Below are 22,661 nucleotides of genomic sequence, written 5' to 3' on the forward strand. Positions count from 1 at the left end.
TTTAATAGAGTCCACTGAATTAGTATATGAAATCGAATACTAAAATTAGGTTTGATTTTCTTTCCATGGGACAATTTGACGGCTAAAATTGATTTTTCAAATAAACTTTCAATTGTAAGTTTACAAAATCATATTTCGAATTCAGGAGAATCACAACCGTACTATTATATTTTAATTGTCCCAAATTATTATTATTTCTATTCCTATGATTTAACCGAATTTTGTCAATTTCTGTACAAATAGAATTTTGTTTGTGTGTGTGTGTGTGTGTGTGTGTCTATATATATATATATATATTTTGAAATTAAATTATATTGATCGAAATGAATATATATGGTGATTGTTATACAATAATTTTTCTTTTTTGTGATTAAATATTAAGCTCAGTTTTGGGAAAAAAATTTTCTCTTCATGAAAATAAACTCATTAATTTAAATTATTCGTAAGTGCCAAGAAATTTTTGTTCTCATAATTATACAAAAAATGGTTACTTATCTGCCAATATATAATAAACATATGATAAGAATGATATAGGTGAAAATTTATCATTATATTCTTTGATAATCATCGTTGATTTAGATTTATATTATACAAGTAATCATTATAAAATACTAAGTAAATTAATCATGCGAAAAGTATTTAATTATATTATTCATATGTATACATCATTTATCTTTATTTTATCTCACTTATCTCATGACTCATCGCTAACAAAACAAGACAAAAACTTGTGTTAGACGGTATCACGGGTCGTATTTTATGAGACATATCTCTTATTTGGGTCGTCCATGAAAAAATATTATTTTTTATGAAATAGTATTACTTTTTATTGTGAATATCGATAGAGTTGACCCATCTCACATATAAAGATTCGTGAGACCGTCTCATAAGATATCTACTCTAACAACAAATGGTACATTATTGTTTTAAGTTTTTTCAACTACATTTTATTAGATAATTTTATTGTGAAAAAAGAACATGTAACTTTTCCTTGTTTAATGAAGCGGGCCCACCCCAAGCCAACGAACCATGGGCTTGATTAGCTGTCATATGTCAAAAGCCTGATCATGTTATTTGTCGGCCTTATTTTTAAGCCGGTATTAGTTTGGGCCTACATGATATTGACCAAAGCCCACGAAAGAAGTCAAGATACCACATTTGATTTTATTTTCAGGGTTTTTGCAGATTTAAATCTTATTTTATTTTCAACGGAACAAAACCTGAAATATTCGACAGCATTAAATATTTAAAAAAATTGTGGTCAACAGTAAAAAACTTGGTTTACATGAGAAAATTGAACAAAAGTCAGCCGAAATAATGTATGGGAGACTTCATTAAAATGAAAAGCTTTTTATGAAATCAAAGGGCTAAAGCAGTCAGTCATTCAGCTACCAGCACTGATCAGTTTCCCAAGTCCGCCTCCGCCCTGAACTCGCCGCCAAGCCCTCCTCCCTCCGCCGTCGCCTGGAAATTGTCACGTCGTACTTCGCGCGTTTCTCGGGGTCGGAAAGAGTAGCATACGCCGCGTGCAGTCTCATAAACTCGTCGGTAGCTCCTCCGCCTTTGGAATTGGATGAGACGTCCGGATGCAAGAGTCTGGCCAGTTTTCTATACGCGGACTTGATCTCTTGACACGAGGCCCCGGAATGAATTCCCAGGACGTCGTACAGTGAACCAGCCTGCAGAAATGTTCCGTTAGCCCTCTCAGCTGTGGCGTAACCGGCGGAGATACGTAGCGGGTGGCGGAAGCAGATATTCGTCGGAGAATGTGGAGAAGGGACGGCGGAGAATCGGAGGGTGATGATTTGATTCGGTGGTGACAATGATATGGAAGCCATTACAAAATTTGTGTATCGAATTGTTTTATGTGTGAAGAATTGAAGGGAAAAAGGATTATGTTTTATAGAGCGGGAAGCAAGGGCGGTCCGTGTCAGAAAAAGGCTTATCCACATGTCTCTTCTTTAAGGTTTAATAATATAAATAAAATAATAATTTCCTTTGTCTTTTATACATCATTATCTATTAATCTATTTTAATAATCTTATAATTATTATCAATGGAATATAAAACAATGTATCGGTTTGTGCCCCTTGTTTTGGGAGCTGAACTGGCAATTGACGGTGGACTTTTTTAACCCTTTAAGGAATTGTTTGTGTAAGTCAGTCACGTAAATTATGGAACTGTAGCCTATTAAATCAATTCATAATTCAGAAATGACTCTTGGATTTGATTAAAGTCCAACTTATGAAATAATCGATCCACGTATATATATATATTATATTAATTTATAAAAGTCAAAACTGCCATTCTGCAGAGGGTTCTCCGACATCCCATGTGCATTAATAGCGTGGGCAACTTGTTTTCATCTTACATCTAATCACCTTATTAATCATCGAACAAATAACAAACGCATAACTACTTGACGGTGTCAAAATATTAAATTTAATACCAACAAATAATAAATGGGAGAATGGGAGAAGAATGGTGAATGTAATCAAATGTGATGCGTGTTAACGATCTTCATATTTATTCTCAAAGCACGTCATATTTAAATAGATGTTCAACTGTGTAATAAATCATGATCCTTCAGGCAAGTTTAAAGGGGATGTGATGAGCAGTAAATGCTCGCAACAAATTATGCGAGATGGGTGTCCAGCCCCCAAGCCTGGTATTCAAGATAGCTAGAATATTTGAAATTATTCAGCACACAAGACTCACTCGAATTGATTTATATGCATCGATAAATTTAGACATCGAGGCGAGGTAACCAACTGTAATACAGAACGGAGAAATTGTGCAGCTCGAGTAAAAAATACTTCCCAATGATCAAACCAGAATCCGCACCAAGATCTTCTTAGCACAAAATTTTGTGATAGGATAGCCACGTTATTACAATACTACCCACAATGAGGCTATAAACAACATAAAAGAATGAATGCTTTTTCATCTAATATCCTTCTCTAAGAACAGAAAATGATGAATCTAACCCGTCTAATATATCCAAAACATCTGATTTTTGATGTTTCAGTCCTCTTCGAGGAGAGCTACCCATGCTCCTTGAAGCCCAACCCTTACTCTTCTTATTCTTTACTATCACAAATTCCTGGCTTTTGCTCAGTCCGTGAACCAATTTCCTTGGTTTCATGACCTCTTCCAAGAGATTTCTATCCTCGGAAGAAAGGTTGCCTTTGTAAATTGCAGCATTCTGGCTCAAGGATTCGATATTCATAATCAGACCTTTACGAGTTGGAGAACGTACTGGCAGGGATTTAAGTCCATTATCTCTGTATCTTACAAGGTTGACTAGACGATGGAGCCAAGTTATTAGCTCAAGAATGCAAGCCTCAACTTTACGCTTGTCAGCATGGTAGAGCGTCTGTAAGCGAATCAGGTTCGTCGGCGGACTTGTTTTCTTGCCAAATTCATTACTGTAAGAAAGGGAGAGAATACAATAAGTTTCCATGGCATATGAAGATTTAACAGCGGAGAAAATTCAGACCGACCCTGTGTTGGCCCACTCTCCAACCCATCCGAAGCCTTGATGTGCTCTGATTCGAGTCAGTACAGATGGAAAAAGAATGGCGTTAGTTCATTAGAATGCTATACTTAAAGGTTGAGATCAGTGACAATGAAAAATCGAAGAGATACAAAATAACCAACAAATTATTAGTTTAGTTAAAAATGAAGTTATCGTACTTGGTAGTATCTGTTGCTATGGGAACAAGCCACTGAAGCGTTTTCTCCATCTCAGCTTTGATTTGAGGAGATGTGAGCTGCAAAAAGCACAATAAGAAGCTAGATCCAGAGACCCGAAAGGTCCATAAACAGATGATAGAAGAGAACAACAAAATTAAAATACAAATGGTACCAAAGAGACAGAAACCAGCACATGGGTATTAAACTCAGGAGAAGAGACTTCATAGATCAACATGAGAAAATTCAAGTCCACGATGTCGCTTTTTGCACATGCATGAATAAATTTCAATTTTTGAAACCAATGTATTTATGAAAACAAATTGACCGACAAACTTATTAGAAGGAAATAAACATGACTTGATCATGACTGTGGCTTTCTACTAATTTTGAATACAAAATCACCTACATCCACACTGAATCACAGATCCAATCCAGCCATAAAGAAAAGGAATAGGCAGTAAGAAGAATAGCTCGGAAACAATACCTGCTCGTGAGCATCAAACATCGGTATTCTTGATCGAAGAGCAGCCTTGACAGTTGGTGGTAACCCATTGTACAATGTATCTCTCATATTTGGAGGAAGAGAGGTAGGGCGTGATGCCTTGAATGAAGTTGAGTTCATCAATTTAAATTATTAGTGAGTACCAAGAAATCTATAACTCTTATCAAAGAAATGTTAACACAAAATAAACTCACGATATTATCAATTTGAGTAATTATGTTAGCATAATGCAAAGCAAGACCCGCGACGCCAAGCCTTTCTGTTTTACTTGTTGAAACCTTGCCAACTGACGGCAGCCCTGCCATGTGATGCAATGATTAGAAAGAACTACACATCTTGAACGCAATTCTAACATAAAGAGAAGATAGAATGAACATGTCAAGAAACAAAGAGATAACATCCGTCGTGTACTGCTACTAAATTACCAGTTCCTTAGATCAACTGTTGACTCTATTGGGGACAAGGAACAATCAACGACAAGAAAATGAAAGTGTACAGTAAATATACAACCAAACCGACGATCTGGAAATTTGAACAAAGTTAAAATAGATGAGAGGCACAGGTAAAACTGAAAAGCAAAAAATAGTCATAGCTATTTGCCAGAAGCTGAACCTATTTAATTATTGTCTCCACTCCCCCTATAAAACGAAAAGAAAGAGAGAAAGAGAAAGCCACTATACAAAGCATGTATACCATTATCTCCAAACATCATGGCAATTTCTTGATGAATGAAAGTAACAATATCAACAAGCTTCTCCACAACCTACATGTAGCGAAATATCAATGTGCATTGTATTTACTGATGGTAATCACCACTGCAATATATCTTGATAGAATGATGAATTGAAAGAAAACTGCGTGAAGTAAATATATATAGATAGCAATATAGAGAGATAATAAAAAACTAGTCTCCTTGTTGCAATATTGTATCGTTGAATGCTAGAACATCGAACAATTTAAGCACCTGCTCCAAGCTTTTAGACCAAAGAGATTTCTTTTTCAAGCTTCTTACAATTTTTCTTTGATTTTTCAGCTCCGTGTGTAACATTGTGAGACTCTCCCCTACAATACCAAATTAAAGTAATTTGTCAATTAAGAGTTTACACCACCCACCAACCTTCCAACTCCCCTTCCAAATAGAGAAAGCTGGACTAAAAGCAGCTCTTCAAAGTTCAAATGAAAAAACATCGTGTACAACCTTTTCGAGGGAGGTTTAATGAATCTGCTTCCCCTAGCTTTTGCTGATAATCTTGTTCAAATCTGTCCAAAGCATGGAACTCATGATATAATTCCTGCAGATGCAGCAATATTAAGTCTCTCATCATCGAGACAAGCTAGAGATTTCACACATTGTAAATATAATAATCAAAAGACGCCAACAGAATTATAACATTGCAATGGTGAGTCTATTTTGTTTTACCGACTATAAATGTGAGTTTTATCATCTAATCCATGAAAAGTAATGTCTGACTACTAGGAGAGTAATGTTTTGTTAACATCAACCAACTGGTCTTTAAAAAATAAATTCTCCAACACATTTGCTAAGAAAGACTGGGAACAATTCTAAGAGCTAATAAATCAGCATTGCAATTACAGATGTATGCTGAGCCAGAGTGGTGAGTTCTTGCATAGTCATTTCCACCTCTTCTCTTGGTTGTTTATGAATGTCAGGATCTGAATCCGACCTAAAAAGATGAGATGTGTTATCTTTCAGCTTCAGACAGAAATGAATTTCAAAGCATACAAAGTAAAGTTCATTTACTTTGAAAAAAATCTGTCCAGGTTGTGCCACTGAGGATCTTTACACATATTCCCAAACCTGATTACTTCACGAGAAAAGACACCAAATTCCTCCCTGCATGATTAAACACAATAAATCAACAAAAGAAAAATAACAAAAAAATATCTTCCATGGAGCAATAACTAACTAAGCATGAAATGGAGCAGGAACAGGAGTGGAAAGACGGGAGGTTTTCAACAAGAGCAGGCAATATTATAAGAACAGTGAAGTACCTTTTGTCAGCAGCCACAATTCTGAGGAGTTCATTCATGTCAGTGGAAATCAGCTTTTGAACCCCTTCTGAATGTATTATTTCTTTTTTCAGACACTGGATATTGTTTTCAGACAGTGACAGCAGCAAGTTTGAACCTTTAGCTATGGTATTTGCAACTTCAAAAGCAAGTATAGATATTTTATTTCCCCGAGAAGCCACGCCTGTGGTAAATCCACCGGAGTTCAAATTTGTCATGCTGCTGCCTAGAGTGTCTAGAACTTCCACCGCCTTCTCTAGGCCAACTATGCCCACCTTTCCAAGAAATGAGGGTTGCTGTCATACAAAATAGTTAGTATTATTCTGTTCTTTCAACCAGAAAACGAAACAATATTCAGATGTGTGGCACTAACATTCCACCAAAACAGACTGTTAGCAAATCATGGATTATTTAATCAGGATAGAAACATGCAGCCATTCCTGAGTCCGAAGCTCACTGAACTGCTAAAATGTTGTTTGGGCAATAAAAGCACAAAATAGAAAGTAATGACACCTCTAATTCCAATCATTTGTACCTAATTTTGTCAACGCGTGATCACTCTGCAAGTGCAGCGAAGAGAATCAAGCAAATTGTTCGTGTAAAAGTTCTAGCCATCGTATGTATCTGTAATAGGATTACTGAAAGCAATTGGTGTAACCTTAATTCACATTAAGTACAGTTTTCAGTTCAGCCCCTTCAAAACAACTATAATTTGATCACCTATTCCATTTTTGCTCATGCTCCAGCTAATTCATTATATCCCACAATTCTCAACACATCCAGCAAATATCCACGACTTTCAGTTTCCATCTATCTATTCTTTTATACCAAATCTAACTTCTCTATCACTCAATTATGTCCTACATTCCAATAAACCACCACCAATAATAATTATAAGCACACACACGATTACCATAAAATTGAATGCCTGTTTATATTCTCAAGATAGATACCTTGTTTGCTGGTGTTCTGGCTGGGGTAGATGGCTTCAATTCGCATGAAATCGACAAGTGTAGCTCACTGGAATCGTAGAAATTTCTGGGGGCCTTCTCGCAAACATCAATTTCATCAGAATAAGCATAAGAATCATCAGAATCCTTTTGCTTCCCAAAACTTCCGATTGATTTCAACCTCCCTGAAAACCTTGAACTCTTCTCGTGCTCAACCTCTCTCGATTTCCAACTTATCTTGGCAGTTCCTCCAGAACAAACCGCTCCCATTGTGAACGCAAATCCACAGCTATTCACATAAACTTCAAATTCAAAACAAGCAACCAAAAAAACCCAGAAACTCATTAGTTCTCAATTCCCAATAATGAATGATAGCAAAGGCGAAAACGAAAAATCCCTCAAGCAGCAGCTACGCCTAATCACAGTTTCGCTCACTTTAACTTAAGATCTGTAAAAGAAACATAAAAACATTCAAATCTGTATTAAAAAAACTTCGAATCAATGATCATACCTGTTTGAAGAAGATCCTGGAAAGTGGGTAAACGGGATTAGAGTGTTTAATCGGCAATTGGAAACGAATACTAAGAACAGCAAATTGGTGAGACACTCGGCTAGGAAAAGATTTGATAGAATTTTAATTAAAGGGGTAAGGATTCCCAGGAAAATTAACACGACTCTGCAGTGGTAAATTTTTGACTTTTTTCTTCAACTTTTTTATTAATTATAGTTTTAATCATAAATTATAAATAAATAAAATATCTAAATAGTCGGTGAAGCCACGGAGTCAGTCCGCGCCGGCGTCGACCAATTGACTATTCTGCCCTTCCTGTTTTGATTGTGTTAATAATATATTAATTTTGCCCATTAAAAAACCACAATTGATTTTGGTTGGCCACTTTTTAAAAAAAAAAATCATAATTAATAAAACTTGTTATATTTTTGTCTGTACTAGATGAACTTATTTGGTTAAAAAAAAATTTATTTGTTGCAATTTTAAAATATTAAATACGTAAATATTAAATGTACTATTTTTTGATATCTTTTTTAAAGTGACTGGTTTTACATAAGATTGGTGTTGGGTAAAATAGAATTTTGCATACAAGTCATTTTGAGTAAAATAAATATTAAAGCAATTTTTGTTCTCAATTTTTATATTTTAGCTTCTATTTCAAGTCTTACTTTATCATAAAAACATAAGAAATAAAAATTGCTGTATTTTACGTATAAAAAAACTTATTATTATAAAATTTTCTATATCTTATTTAATTATAACATAATATAATATAGATTAACCATTGATCATCCACCATTTAATACTCTTTTTTTTAGCTATATAGCACTATTAGACTTTGGAATTTACCAGTTCTAAATATATGAAAATATTGAAAATTGAGATTTGGGCAGAAAATTGAATATAACATATTTATAACATGTTCTAAATAGATGAAAATAATGCATATTGTTTTTTTTCAAATAATGATATTTTTGATATTATTGGAATTTGCGCTTGTTAGGTTTTATATATTTTAGTTTTAATTCTTTAAGAATACATTATTTAAAAAGAATTACAAAAAAAAAAATTGTTGCTATCAAATATATATGCCGTAGTTTTTATTCCTTGTGGATTAGAGAATAAAACAGTGAGAGAAAAAAAATTACTATTAAGACAATATGTTACTATTAAAACCTGTCATGCAGCGTGAGTATTCTTCACAAGATAGGATGAGGTCGATTGGCATGACCTGACCTATAATGTGAATACTTTGAATTGGGTAGGATGAGCTCAATGACATGGCCTAGCCTGCGAGTATTCTGGACTTAGTAGAATGAGCTCGGGTGGCCTGATTTGGTCTATATTGTGTGCACTCTTGATCGGATATGATGAGCTCGAGTCAGATGATCTGCACACACTCAACAAGAAAAAATATCAGTTTCACTCCAAAGTTTAAGTTAGTAAAGAGCAGGGTAAGCAGAGAGATAATTTATTGAATGAATTATAATGCAATATTTCATGTCCCAAATGAGTGAGCAAACTAGAGTATTTGTAGGGGAAAAGATGATCTCGATTGTAGCGCTTGACCAGATAAGTATCATTCAACCTTGTCTTGCTCGGCCAAAAATATGAACACATACTTGTGTGCATCCATAGTGCTCTGATATGCTTATCGGGTTGCCGCATGCCCGATATTTAAGTATATTACTCTTTCTTTACCTTGGTTGACTTTCACCCGATCTCCTCTTGACTTCTCAGGACAAGCTCTGGGGTCTTCCCTTCCTCCACAAGTCCAATGATAATAGAGGCTCTTCCAGGACATCAATTACCAACAAGTTTGAAATAAAGATTATGTAAAATGAGGTTTGAACGACACGTCTGACATAAACTTGTTCGAAGCCTTTATAATATATCAAATTTCACAAGAAAAAATTACGAGAAGATTCCATGAATTAATTTTGTGAAACGAGTTTTCGACTCGACCCAACACATTAAAAATTATTATATTTTATGTAAAAAAAAATATTACTTTTTACTGAATGCATATATTAAGTTGACTCATCTCACATAAATTGATTCATGAGATAGTATCACAAAATACATATTCTAAATTTTTTTTTTCTAACCTCAACATTGTTTAAAATAATAATTATCAAATAAATTTTAATTTTTTTTTGAGATTTTAAGACTAATGTTATCAAATTTATAAGCCGGTTAAATATTGGGATTTGTCATCTCGTGCTCTACAATATTATCAGACATCTTTTGATTTACGTTAAGTTCCTATTTCATAATCATACAATATACACTGATTAAATTCAGATTATTGATTTTTACAATTATTGAATTTCTCGTGAAACAGAGCTAACCTCTCTAATTTAATTTTTTAGGAAAGTTCCTTAAATAAAACCAGGAAAAGTAATCTATTTTAATTATACGACCATTTCGAAGATGAAATAACTAAATACTCAAGTTTTCTTTTGATTGGTTTTTTTGTTTTTGTTTTTGTTTTTAACTTGTGTTACGTACAATAACAAAATTGAGTTTGATTTATTTTTTGGTCATGTTAATTTTTATAATCTAAATATGTCACTAAAAGAACAAATAAAAAGTGATAAAATAAGATGATACACTTATGCGATTAACAATTAATACTAAAACAAATAAATAAAAGATAGTTAAATGCGCATTGTGTCTACCGCCAAGTTATAACGGTGGATTAAGAAGAATAATATAAAATTATCATAATTATTCTATGTTTGGTGTGATTTTTAAAGTCATTTTTTTATTATTATCAAGCTACTATGCTTTTTATGTTAATAAACCCAGGCTTCAAAACCATAAAATTTGGCGAGCCATATGTTTAAATACAGATGCAATCTCGAATTCTAACTGTAAATAAAGATTTATTAAACCGAAATATTCACGAAATGGTAAAAATTTAAGTGAGACGATCTCACGGATCGTATTTTTTGAGACGGATCTATTATTTGCGTCATTCATGAAAAAATATTACTTTTTATGCTAAGAGTATTACTTTTTATTGTGAATATCGATAAGATTGACCCGTCTCACAGATAAAGATTCTTGAGACCGTCTAAAAAAAACTACTATCACGGAATTTAGCTGAAACAACTTGTTCTTGTATCCATTTACGGTACTCTTTGAACATCTAATAATTGATGGAGGTAATGGTGTCGCCGTTCTCCTCGACGATGGCCACACAATACTATTTATTTGAGTTGTCTCATAAATTCGAGTTTCCATATTTTTATTTTTATAATATAATATTATTTTTATTATATAAATATAAATAAAATTGATCTATTTCACGAGAAAAATATATGATATCGTTTTATAAGATACTTACTCCAAAACAAATATGGTAGGTTACATATATCGGGAAAAATAGAGAGACGGAGCAGATGTGAAATCAATCCTGTTTAGAAACCAAATCAGATTCATCATATAATAATAATAATTTTTTTAAAAGGAGTAACAAATAATCCAAAATTGTTTGGTTTGACTCAAATCCAACCAATAATTAGACTCTCACGAGCCGGACGCGGGACCCGCATCCGGCGTTTCCTTGTCTCATCTTCACCACACAAATCAATCCTCTCCATTTCCATCCCCTGCAGTTCCGCTCGATGGTTGATTTCATCCTGGACAATATTTCATCGTAGAATCAAGGACCCAAATCTAGTCACATATACACGAAATCTACTAATTTTTTTAAAATTATATATACGTGAATATTGTCCATTCAAACGATACGAGACAGTGTCTCACACGTAGCATCGAAGTTACCCGCTCGATACCCAACACTCTTCTAACAGAGAGAGAGAGTGAGAGAGAGTCACGGGCCTCTTCAAATATCTTCTTCCACTTCCATAACTCCTCCAATTCCTCCCTGTCTCATTCAATAACCATCCATATTTCTCACCCCAAAAAAGTTCCCTGAAAATGAGAGAAATCCTGCACATTCAGGGAGGCCAATGTGGGAACCAGATCGGTTCTAAGTTCTGGGAGGTTATCTGCGACGAGCACGGTGTGGATCCGACAGGAAAGTCCAAGGGAGAAGCCTCCTCCGACATCCAGTTGGATAGAATCAATGTCTATTTCAACGAGGCGTCCGGTGGGAGGTATGTTCCGCGCGCGGTGTTGATGGATCTGGAGCCCGGGACCATGGATTCTATCAGATCCAGTCGCTTTGGCCAGATCTTTCGTCCTGACAATTTTGTGTTTGGGCAGTCCGGCGCTGGGAACAATTGGGCCAAGGGACACTACACAGAGGGTGCGGAGCTGATTGATTCGGTGCTGGATGTTGTCAGGAAAGAGGCAGAGAATTGTGATTGCTTGCAAGGTTGGAATCTCGTCTCTGTTCGGTCCTTCATTTTTATTTATTATCATGCAATATTGTATAAATGGATTGGGGTGGATATTATACTCGTGATGTTTTTTATATGAGAATGCTGAATGTATGTCTTGATTTCGTTCATCGTTTGGTGGTTTTCAGATGTTGTGTGTCTGGTATTTAGATTGATCATCGACTGATTCGTCAAGATCTTGTAATTGACATTATGAGCTTTTATTGTGCTGTTAGCTTGAAGGAAATATCATTTAGGTTTGAAATTATTATAATGCTTTAACCGTGTTTTGGTGATTTTCAGATCTCCGGTTCACTTTGATGGTTCAGAATGATGGGATCTGTTATCATGGAAATCTGAGCTCATACGTCTGTCATTTTTAATCTGATAATTGATTGGTTGGATTTATTCTGATAATTGATTGGTTGGATTTATCATATAAAGTTTTCTGGGTGTATGTTGATCTTTTATAACTTACTATAGTTTTATTAACAGAGATTTTAATAAAATGTTTGCATGTAAAGGTTGTCAAGGTGGTTGAAATTCTGGTTTCACGATTCCCATTTCTCGTTTTGAAATTTGTTCTGGAAGTTTATGTTAAAACACGTTATCACACAGTTGACAAGTAATGCAAGCGGAGGCCTTTTTTCTTAGCGGGACATGATGTATCTGAATTATTTGATTAATAATTTAATTTAGGGAACTTTACGTGAGAAATTTTGAAGTTAAAAGTTATTGAAAATGAAAATGATTGTAGCTTGCTTTATTTGTGATGATAACTATGGCGTTGTTTATTTAGATAAGATGTGGTATATCTTGCTTGCAAATCTGAAATTTTTTTGCTTGAGAAGCTCGTGGGTGTTTCAATTAGGGAAATTGTATATTGTCCTCGTGCATTATTATGTGGCAAATATTATGCAAGAAGAAAGTATTTGCTAATATACATTATTGCTTTTCCGTGACCAGGATTTCAGGTGTGCCATTCACTTGGTGGCGGCACGGGTTCTGGCATGGGTACCCTCTTAATTTCAAAGATCAGAGAGGAATATCCTGACAGAATGATGCTCACCTTCTCCGTTTTCCCATCGCCAAAGGTTTCTGACACTGTCGTGGAACCCTATAATGCTACGCTTTCAGTGCATCAATTGGTGGAGAATGCTGATGAGTGCATGGTACTTGACAATGAAGCGCTCTATGACATTTGTTTCAGGACTTTGAAGCTCAGCACTCCAAGCTGTAGGCAAATTTTCACTTACTTCCACATTGCATACAGGCTTGAATTTTTTTTATGCCAAACTGTAAGCTGATGCTTTGATCGTTTTTTGGCAGTTGGCGATTTGAACCATCTGATCTCCGCGACTATGAGTGGGGTTACCTGTTGTTTGCGATTCCCAGGTCAGCTGAACTCTGACCTCAGAAAACTGGCAGTGAACTTGATTCCTTTCCCACGTCTTCATTTCTTTATGGTGGGATTCGCGCCACTCACCTCTCGTGGGTCGCAGCAATACATCTCTCTAACTGTACCAGAACTGACTCAACAAATGTGGGATTCAAAGAACATGATGTGTGCTGCTGATCCACGCCATGGACGCTACCTGACAGCCTCTGCCATGTTCCGAGGCAAAATGAGCACCAAGGAGGTGGATGAACAAATGCTCAACGTCCAGAACAAAAACTCTTCATACTTTGTCGAGTGGATCCCAAACAACGTGAAGTCAAGCGTTTGTGACATTCCACCCACGGGTCTTAAGATGGCATCCACATTCATTGGAAATTCAACGTCGATTCAAGAAATGTTCAGGAGAGTGAGCGAGCAATTCACAGCTATGTTCCGCCGCAAGGCCTTCTTGCACTGGTACACCGGGGAAGGCATGGATGAAATGGAGTTCACCGAAGCTGAAAGCAATATGAACGATCTGGTAGCAGAATACCAGCAGTATCAAGATGCCACAGCTGAGGACATTGAAGAAACTGATGATGAGGCTGTGGCAGACCATTACGATGGCTGAAAAAGTCTATAAATGTGGAATCTTTAAACAACTGCTTTTACGTGTTGTCTCTACTCAAGTCATGTAATTTTCTTTTCATGTTTTATTTTCTTTGTTGCCTACCTTCTGGAATACTGGTTTTCGTTGTAATGTTTGATTTTCTGCAACTGTTTTCGTATCGATCGATGTTATGGGTATTTCTGTGAAATAATCTGTTTTGGCTTTTGCCGGGCCTAGTAAAACTATCATATCGCTAAATGTTGCCAATTTAAACTTACTTACGAATCCTGTAAAAAGATATTAATGTGTTTATTAAGATGCCTATTCTTCCCTAAATTGAAGCTCACTAAGCAAGCAACAATAGATTCTAGAACCAACACAAACTGACCACCTTTTCTTAAAAAACAAAAAGACCCACCAAACATACGGTTACAAGTTGAATGCAATTACCAAAATAGACCTTTTTTCTCAAAATCTGATTCGTGGTAATTTTATACCACAAGCACTCCTCATGGACTTTATCTTGATTATTCCTCTTCTCATCCTCCTAGCCTCAGCAAATCTGGCCCGTTTGTCAGCAAGTGCTCTGTCCACATCCAAAGGCTGAGATGTATCCACACCAAAAGCCTCTTCGGCAGACAGGTTCAGATCTGGAATTTTAGCTGGGCCCACATGGTTGACCAGTTCAAGCCCATTAAAGAATGAGCCGATTTGGGGGGCTGTAATTGGCCCAAACGAATGCTGAAATTTCTGGGCAGTCGGATCTGCGATGAACGGCTGTTGACGAGTCAACATCGTCATTCGATAATGTTGGGTTGGATCCACTACAAGATTCGTAAATCCGATGGTTTCCAATTGAGAGTCTTCCTTTTTTGGGCAAGTCTTAAGAACCTGTAACAAGATTTAAATGGTAACCAAATAAAACGGGATTCTGTAATCTTTACTAAGGAAAAATCAAATAACGATTAAATGATCGATTTTGGGCCACACACCGTATCAAAGGCTGAAATTTTCGTACCTGAAGCTTCTCTGCTTTTAACTCCGAATTGTAAGTCCTAAACTCATTGTAGTAATTCCTCACTTTTTCTAACTCCTGTTTAATTGGCAAAAGACCGCAGTGTACCCAAAAAAACAAAGTAGAATTAAAAACAATGTACATAAAAAAGATAAGCTAATGTGGTAAATATTCAATAAAACTACGATTTTTTTCATAGCAAACGGATTTTCACTACTAACCCCTCCGAGTAAAAGAAAACACTTACCCTTTTCTTGGAACTTTTCTTCGAAGAATACTTGGACTTTTCATCAGATTCACTTGGAAAGAAAGAGAGCGGCGTTGTGGGACTCGAGGATTTGGCGGCGGGACACTCCTCCTCCGCTTTAACTTGAGGCGTTCTCACCTTTACCTCTTTGTCTTTGCTATGAACCGACGCTGACCGCGAAGTGGGTTGTTCGGGAGAATACGATGAAGCCTCAGGTAAGCTAGATCTTCTTTTCTTCCGACCCCATAAGAATTTTGTCTTCAATTCGGATACCATGAACAGACTTACGAGTTCGATCAGAATCTGAGAGACAAACAATTCATCTTCGGTTGCAGAAGCAAGTAGAGAACTGTGTTGTTCACTTCCGCACAGTTTCATCTTCTAATTCTTCTGTTATTCAAATCTGATTCTTACATTTTTGCCGAACAAATAAACACTGCAAAATTATTATTTGATTAACTTAGCGATAAGGAGAATGGCGATGGGGCATTCAGAGAGAGAAGGAAAGGGAAAAAAGTAAACTTGGAGTGGAGGGGGGGTTCATAATCAAGGGGAGCTGGCTTAGTGCCACGTGTCCAGTAACTAGAGATCGAGGGTCACCTAGGGTTTTATGCCATCTTTTTTTTTATTTCGATAAAAACTTGTGTAAGACGGTCTCACGGGTCGTATTTAGGAAACAAATATCTTATTTGGATCATCCATAAAAAAATATTACTTTTTATACTAATAGTATTACTTTTTATTGCGAATATCGGTAGGATTGACTCGTCTCACAGATAAAGATCCATGAGATCGTCTCACAAAAGACCTATTCTTTTATATTTTGGGTCCATAGAACTAACATAAATTTATTTTACATTTAATTTTTTTAAAAATTTCATGATGAATTTATTACATTTAAAAGTAATTTATATTTTCAATAACTAATTTTAAATCTGACACATATTACATTCTACAGGTGAAACAAAAATAAAAAAAAGTAGGATAACTTACTTCATATTTTCTATATAGATTAATAAATTTGAACAATTATCATTGTAGGTCTTTGTGATAAATTTTTTTCTTCAAAAAAATGTCATTGAAATCTTTATGAAATTTGTCAAATTCGTCATGCCATTTGTCTGGTTTTTGAGTTGAGTACTAAAAATTTGTTATTAGTTGGATTTTAATCCTAATTCATCGGAGCGCTATTGTGATAACATCGGAAATATTGCTGACTTGTTTGGGTTGATTTCACTTTATGATATTTAATAACACAGAAGAGAATATTCATTGTAAAGTTTGATCGAGTTTTTTATTCATACAATATCGGATGGTTTTCGTTTCTTTGGATTAACAATTTTTTTTTAAAAAAAAATAACATATTGTAATGATATGTGAATCATTACAATTTACTATTTTAGGAATTAAGGTTCATGTAAAATGGTTACGTAAGCAGTCCACTCAAAGCCAGGCATTCTGACGTTACTTTTTGCTCAAGGTATGTTTTAGAATGGATGATTTTTATTATCTAATCATGACGTTATATATACTTTTGTCTTAAATTGATAACCAAACAAAAATATTATAAAATTGAACTAACCGAATTGAAACGATCAATAAACAGCTTGGGCTAAAGCTAGATCATATGAACATTAGGTATAAAAACATACCAAAAAAATCATTTATGATATAATACAAAATTAGAACAGCCAAAAAGACAAGCTATATACTTGATCCCAACCCGCCACTCGTTGCGAGTTAATAGTAAAACATGCCAAAAATTTTAAAAAAAAATACCTAAATTATTCTAAACAATAAATATTTCAAAATTCATCAACATACAGCCATATACAAATAATATAAATATTTCAAAATTTATCAATCATAGATAAAAGATCATAAATGATATAAATATTTCAAAATTCATGAATCATACCTAAAATATTATAAATAATATAAATTATTCAAAATTTATCAACTATCCATAAATTATTTCAAAACTCATAAACCATATATAAATTTTTGAAATAATATACAAAATTATAAAGCCGACTCCCAAGCGGACTGGTCTGCCCAGACCCACTGGCAGACAAGCCAATAAATCAGTAGTTCTACCCATGTATTTTTATGGCAAGATAAGTTTTTTTTTTTTAAATGAACTATAATAATATTAATTCGGAAAGTCCCGAGATACAATGTTTATAAGCCACAAGGATAGATCGTCATTAACACAACTAATGGAGCTATTACAAGATAAAGCTTTGCGAGCTAAAATGTGAGCCACTTCAACGGCATTTCGTCGCACATGTTTGATGGAATGAAAATTTGGAAGCTCTAACATTGATTGGATTTCCAAGGCAATAACCCCAGCAGATCCAAGATCTTCTACGTGTGAAAGAACCATCCTAACAGCTTCCAATGAGTCAGAAAATATACAAACATTTGATAGCCCAATCCGGAGACATAAGTCCATCCCACTTCTGATTGCCAACAACTCCGCACAAGTAACTGAACCTGAATATTTGATAGGGCTACCTTGCACACCACAAACCTGTCCCAATGTATTATGCACCACCGCCCCAACACTAGATTTGTTGTTTCTAATATCAAAGCCTGCATCAACATCCAACCTAAAATAGTTTGGTAGTGGTGGTACCCACTTATCTTCCAAAAATATTTGAGCATCATTATTCCCAGAAGAAGCAACCAGACTGAATTTTCGAAAATTTTCCATCATATCATAAGCCCAGTCCACATTTATCGTAAATTTCTTCCTTGCAAATTCATGGTTGATCTTGCAAATTTCATGTCAGATTGCCCAACAGAGAGTAGCAAAATATTCAAAATCCTCTTGCTTGAAGGTAGCCAAAAGAAATAAAGCACAATCTAGAAATGAGGCATCACAATGCGATTTTAAACACTGCCAAAATTGGGTGTTCTTCCACACAAACCGAACAACCGGGCAAAATAACAAGCAGTGACTCGTAGAAGCATGAAAATATTTACAAAGAAGACAAGTACCTTCTGTGGGGATGTGATGCAATGCTAGATTGACCGGTGTAGGCAGTAAATCATTAGAGGCACGCCACAGAAAAATGCGGATTTTGGGCTGGATACGCATCTTCCATAGGAAATTCCACCAAGATTGATTTGGAAATGAAGATTGGAAAGGATGAGGAGCCAAGCTGTTTCTTTCCCTATGATAACCATCTTTAACAATGTATTTACCACTTTTGTTGCCAACCCAAAATCTGGTATCCACACTACCATTTCTGTTTAAAGGAACATTAAGAATGTCTTCAGCTTCATAAGGTGGAAAATGTTGTCTCACTAATGTCTCATTCCAAGATCCTGAGCTTGTAATGAAATTCCCCACCTTTGCATTATCATCCAGTAGATCATTCACTTGGCAATGAAAAGATGGAAGGATCGGGATCCAAGGATCTTGTTTTGCTAAAATGCCTTGGCCGTTACCTACTTGCCAACAAAGTCCCTTTCTAATGAGCTCTCGGCTCCACAGAAGTGAACCCAAACATAAGATGGATTGTTCCCCAACCCAACCATCATGATACATGTGTATTTAAAGTACCTTATGACAAGATAAAGTTGATCTAACGAAGCTGACCTATTTTGACGGTTCACCTACACCCAACCCAAGTCAACATCGTACATTTCACAAAGAAAGTCAATGGAATCTACAATCCCGGTGAGAACCGCCCGATTTCCTCCACGTGTCATATGAATATAGGTTCGAGGTCGTACAATCCTTCGTATAAGCCAGTAAAGCTCTGCCATCGAAGATATCGCTTAATTTCGAAGCACGAATGTCATGCGCGTTTGTTCCTCACTCGCCAACAATAGGTGACGAATTTCACAAACTCCTAGCGAGTACAATTAACTACATATAATCGCGTAGGGAAAAGCTATTATCCAATCTTAATTCGCAAAATCCAACGTAAAAGAGACAAGTCATCCGAGGATTTCCCGAAACACTATTCGGAGCTCCCCATAAAACTTACCGGAATATCCACCGGGTTTACCCGGTCACTCTTGGATTCTCCATATTTATGCGTTTACATCTACATAACGTCTTCTCTTCCTAAATCAACTCGACGACCCTTATAGTCTTCTTACGTTTATTCTGTAGAAAGGTGTGAACTTTTGCCGGCCATTACAAGGTTTGCAATTATTTTTTAAAAAATTTGATTACAAAGTTTTTACATTTTTTTGCTGTTTTGTTCAAGCTTTGAACTATTTCAGTTTAAGAGTTTTGGTTGTTTGATTTTGTTTTTAGTTTGGTATAGTGGTCAAGGACCCAAGGTAACATGTTTAGATTTTTTAGGTTAATTTGTTAATGGGATTTGACTATTTTCTTTATTACCATGTTTGATTGTGTCCTCATGAGCTGTGAATTTGGTGATGCTTCAACTCTATTCAGTTAAAACTAAGGCTCATAGCTTGTTTTTTTGAAAAAAGGCTCATAGCTCAAATTTTCTTCCATAATTTTATGAGTTCCGATCGAATCGATTTTGTTGACTTTGGTTGCCATTAAGTTTTATGCAATTTTGATGGTTGAGAGTTTGAAGTCGACTTTGAGTTTATGACATTCTTGTATAGTATTTATATAAAAGATATCCTTTGATGAACTGCTAATTATTGGTGAAGGAATCTTAGGATGTCTCCAACTGCTAATGTTTCTCAAAATGGAACTTTAAAACACCAAGAAACCAATCCATCCATCTTCGAGATCGGAGGCTTGGATTTGTCTAGTCTACTGAACAGGCCAAGGCCTGTATCCATTGAAAGGAAGAGATCCTTTGACGAAAGGTCCTTCAGTGAAATGTCGATTTCGTCCCCACCACGTCAGTTTTACAGAAACAGCGAGAACTCGTCTCGTGTTTTTGATAGTTTTTCAGGCATAAGTTCCCCTAGATCATTTAGTTGTGTAGAGACGCACCCTATAGTGTCCGAGGCATGGGTGGCCTTGCAGCGTTCCATAGTCCATTTCCGAGGGCAGCCTGTGGGGACCATTGCAGCGTTGGATCATTCTGCCGAAGAACTCAACTATGATCAGGTGAGAATCCTTCTGTAATTTTGAATCACGGGCTATAGATTTAGGTTCGAAGGTTAAATTTTTCTCTCAAGGAAATCGATGTCTGCTAGGTGTTTGTCCGAGACTTTGTTCCTAGTGCACTAGCATTCTTGATGAATGGTGAACCTGAAATTGTCAAGAATTTTCTTCTTAAAACACTACGGCTCCAATCCTGGGAGAAAAAGGTGGACAATTTCACTCTAGGCGCAGGGGTTATGCCAGCAAGTTTCAAAGTACTGCACGATCCTGTTAGGGATTATGAAACGCTAATAGCCGATTTTGGTGAATGTGCTATTGGTCGAGTGGCTCCTGTCGACTCTGGTTTCTGGTGGATTATTCTTCTTCGAGCATATACAAAGTCTACAGGTGATGCCTCTTTGGCTGAATTGCCCGAGTGCCAGAGGGGAATCAGACTCATCCTGACTCTATGCCTTTCCGAAGGCTTTGATACATTCCCCACCCTTCTGTGTGCTGATGGTTGCTCCATGATTGATCGTCGAATGGTAATTTTTATTTAAAATCCATCATATTCTTATAATTCGTTGTATCCTTGAAGACTTTGTCGACCCATAAAACACCTTGGTCTCTCCGATTTCCAGGGTATTTACGGGTATCCAATCGAGATACAAGCTCTATTCTTCATGGCCCTGAGGTGTGCTTTACTTCTACTTAAAAACGATGAAGAGGGCAAGGATTGTACAGACAGAATAGTTAAACGTCTCCACGCATTAAGCTATCACATGAGAAGTTACTTCTGGCTTGATATCAAACAGCTCAACGATATATACAGATACAAAACCGAAGAGTATTCACACACAGCAGTAAACAAGTTCAATGTGATACCTGATTCGCTCCCTGATTGGGTTTTTGATTTCATGCCAAGCCGTGGCGGTTACTTCATAGGAAATGTTAGTCCTGCGAGAATGGACTTTCGTTGGTTTTGCTTAGGAAACTGCATTGCGATTTTGTCTTCTTTGGCAACATTAGAGCAAGCTTCGGCTATCATGGATCTAATTGAATGGCGGTGGGAGGAGCTGGTTGGAGAAATGCCGTTGAAGATTTGTTATCCGGCTATGGAGAGTCATGAATGGAGGATAGTAACAGGCTGTGATCCAAAAAACACTAGCTGGAGTTACCATAATGGTGGTTCTTGGCCAGGTATGTGTAGGTTCTAGGAGTTGAAGAAACTTGCTTTCAGAAATGGGAATGGGGAGGGGGGTGGGGGGTGTGTGTGTTCTGGTTTGGTTTTATGCGAACCTTACTTGTGGCTAATGGGAAGTATCCCAAACCTGAACCTAAGGGCTAATACTTGAGACCGAGGTGAAAAAAATGATCACCAGCTTAGCTTAGCTTTCAAATATATATGAACAATAATTTAACATCACGTATAATATGTGTTCTCGCAATAATAAAAAGCTTGCACGACAAAAAAAAGTTTTGAACATCTAAACATCTCGAGCTCGATTGTCAAAATCTTGCCTATAGCTTGAAATGGGTCGAATTGAAGTGGCTCAATAAGCTCAAAGATGGAGCTTAATAAACCCAACGGTTGTGCAAAAGATGGTGCACAGGGGTTGTAACCAAAGGTGACAATTTTGTGAAGTTTATGGGATGAAATTATTGTTTTAACCTATGCTCACAAATGACATGTATAACTATGATGGAGGACGATGATGACCCCCCTCTAGCCACCCCATGGCTCCACAACTGTTTAAACTGCCATGGCCAGAATATGTTGCCATATCCTTGTTCTTATTATTGTTTTGTGCAGTACTCCTATGGCTTCTCACGGCAGCATGCATCAAATCAGGACGGCCCCAACTAGCAAGACAAGCAATCGAACTAGCCGAGAAACGTCTGTTTAAGGATCATTGGCCCGAATATTACGACGGTAAGCTGGGCCGTTACATGGGGAAGCAGGCTCGAAAGAATCAAACGTGGTCCATCGCAGGGTACTTGGTGGCTAAGATGATGCTGGAGGATCCCTCAAACTTGGGTATGATATCATTTGAGGAAGATAAACAGATGAAGCCGCAAATGAAAAGATCCGCTTCTTGGACGTGTTAACATCGAAAACTTGGCCTCTGTTTCTATCAAAATGTATGGAATTTCGAAAATTTGTTAGGTTTTTGACATAATTAATTAAGGTAGATTTATAATATACGATGGGTCATGATATACTTGATATACTATACCATAAATTTCACATGGCATCTGGAAAATGTTTTCCAGGAAATTTTGCTCATCAAATTGAAAGGTAAGTTACAAGAGAATGATGTTTGATAGTAAAATTTA

The 22,661-nt window shown here is 36.2% G+C and overlaps 5 protein-coding genes across 8 annotated transcripts; 2 read left to right on the forward strand and 3 right to left on the reverse strand.

Annotated features, from left to right (window-relative positions):
- Window positions 1-1,103: 1,103 nt before the first annotated feature.
- Window positions 1,104-1,936, reverse strand: LOC142533183 (chaperone protein dnaJ 11, chloroplastic-like). The gene has a single exon (XM_075639850.1). The coding sequence runs from the start codon at window positions 1,836-1,838 to the stop codon at window positions 1,389-1,391; it is 450 nt and encodes a 149-aa protein (XP_075495965.1). The 5' UTR covers window positions 1,839-1,936; the 3' UTR covers window positions 1,104-1,388.
- An 887-nt stretch (window positions 1,937-2,823) lies between these two features.
- LOC142532912 (protein PSK SIMULATOR 2-like) lies at window positions 2,824-7,889 on the reverse strand. Of its 3 annotated transcripts, none has more exons than XM_075639460.1 (13): window positions 7,691-7,889; window positions 7,183-7,481; window positions 6,212-6,525; window positions 5,961-6,053; window positions 5,793-5,883; window positions 5,397-5,490; window positions 5,163-5,260; window positions 4,892-4,961; window positions 4,393-4,484; window positions 4,181-4,297; window positions 3,697-3,773; window positions 3,504-3,548; window positions 2,824-3,428 (listed from the first exon to the last, which is right to left on the reverse strand). In XM_075639460.1, the coding sequence occupies exons 2-13, from the start codon at window positions 7,447-7,449 to the stop codon at window positions 2,948-2,950; spliced, it is 1,839 nt and encodes a 612-aa protein (XP_075495575.1). In that variant the 5' UTR covers window positions 7,450-7,481; window positions 7,691-7,889; the 3' UTR covers window positions 2,824-2,947. The 3 variants fall into 3 exon arrangements, with proteins under 3 accessions (XP_075495575.1, XP_075495574.1, XP_075495576.1); XM_075639459.1 differs by having other exon boundaries at window positions 4,393-4,496; XM_075639461.1 differs by having other exon boundaries at window positions 4,393-4,496; window positions 7,183-7,468; window positions 7,691-7,868.
- Window positions 7,890-11,468: 3,579 nt separating this feature from the next.
- LOC142532202 (tubulin beta-1 chain) lies at window positions 11,469-14,272 on the forward strand. The gene is made up of 3 exons (XM_075638485.1): window positions 11,469-12,038; window positions 13,009-13,278; window positions 13,372-14,272. The coding sequence occupies exons 1-3, from the start codon at window positions 11,639-11,641 to the stop codon at window positions 14,049-14,051; spliced, it is 1,350 nt and encodes a 449-aa protein (XP_075494600.1). The 5' UTR covers window positions 11,469-11,638; the 3' UTR covers window positions 14,052-14,272.
- Window positions 14,273-14,391: 119 nt separating this feature from the next.
- Window positions 14,392-15,815, reverse strand: LOC142532203 (uncharacterized). Its single transcript, XM_075638486.1, has 3 exons — window positions 15,293-15,815; window positions 15,049-15,123; window positions 14,392-14,921 (listed from the first exon to the last, which is right to left on the reverse strand). Exons 1-3 carry the CDS (start codon window positions 15,668-15,670, stop codon window positions 14,499-14,501), a joined length of 876 nt encoding a protein of 291 aa, XP_075494601.1. The 5' UTR covers window positions 15,671-15,815; the 3' UTR covers window positions 14,392-14,498.
- Window positions 15,816-19,279: 3,464 nt separating this feature from the next.
- On the forward strand, window positions 19,280-22,524 carry LOC142532736 (putative alkaline/neutral invertase B). 2 transcript variants are annotated; one of them, XM_075639156.1, is made up of 5 exons: window positions 19,280-19,452; window positions 19,940-20,348; window positions 20,438-20,869; window positions 20,966-21,524; window positions 22,138-22,524. In XM_075639156.1, exons 2-5 carry the CDS (start codon window positions 19,950-19,952, stop codon window positions 22,431-22,433), a joined length of 1,686 nt encoding a protein of 561 aa, XP_075495271.1. In that variant the 5' UTR covers window positions 19,280-19,452; window positions 19,940-19,949; the 3' UTR covers window positions 22,434-22,524. The 2 variants fall into 2 exon arrangements, with proteins under 2 accessions (XP_075495271.1, XP_075495272.1); XM_075639157.1 differs by having other exon boundaries at window positions 19,949-20,348.
- Window positions 22,525-22,661: the final 137 nt, after the last annotated feature.

The sequence above is a fragment of the Primulina tabacum genome, chromosome 18, assembly GCF_025594145.1.
Source record: "Primulina tabacum isolate GXHZ01 chromosome 18, ASM2559414v2, whole genome shotgun sequence".
NCBI classification, from domain to species: domain Eukaryota; kingdom Viridiplantae; phylum Streptophyta; class Magnoliopsida; order Lamiales; family Gesneriaceae; genus Primulina; species Primulina tabacum.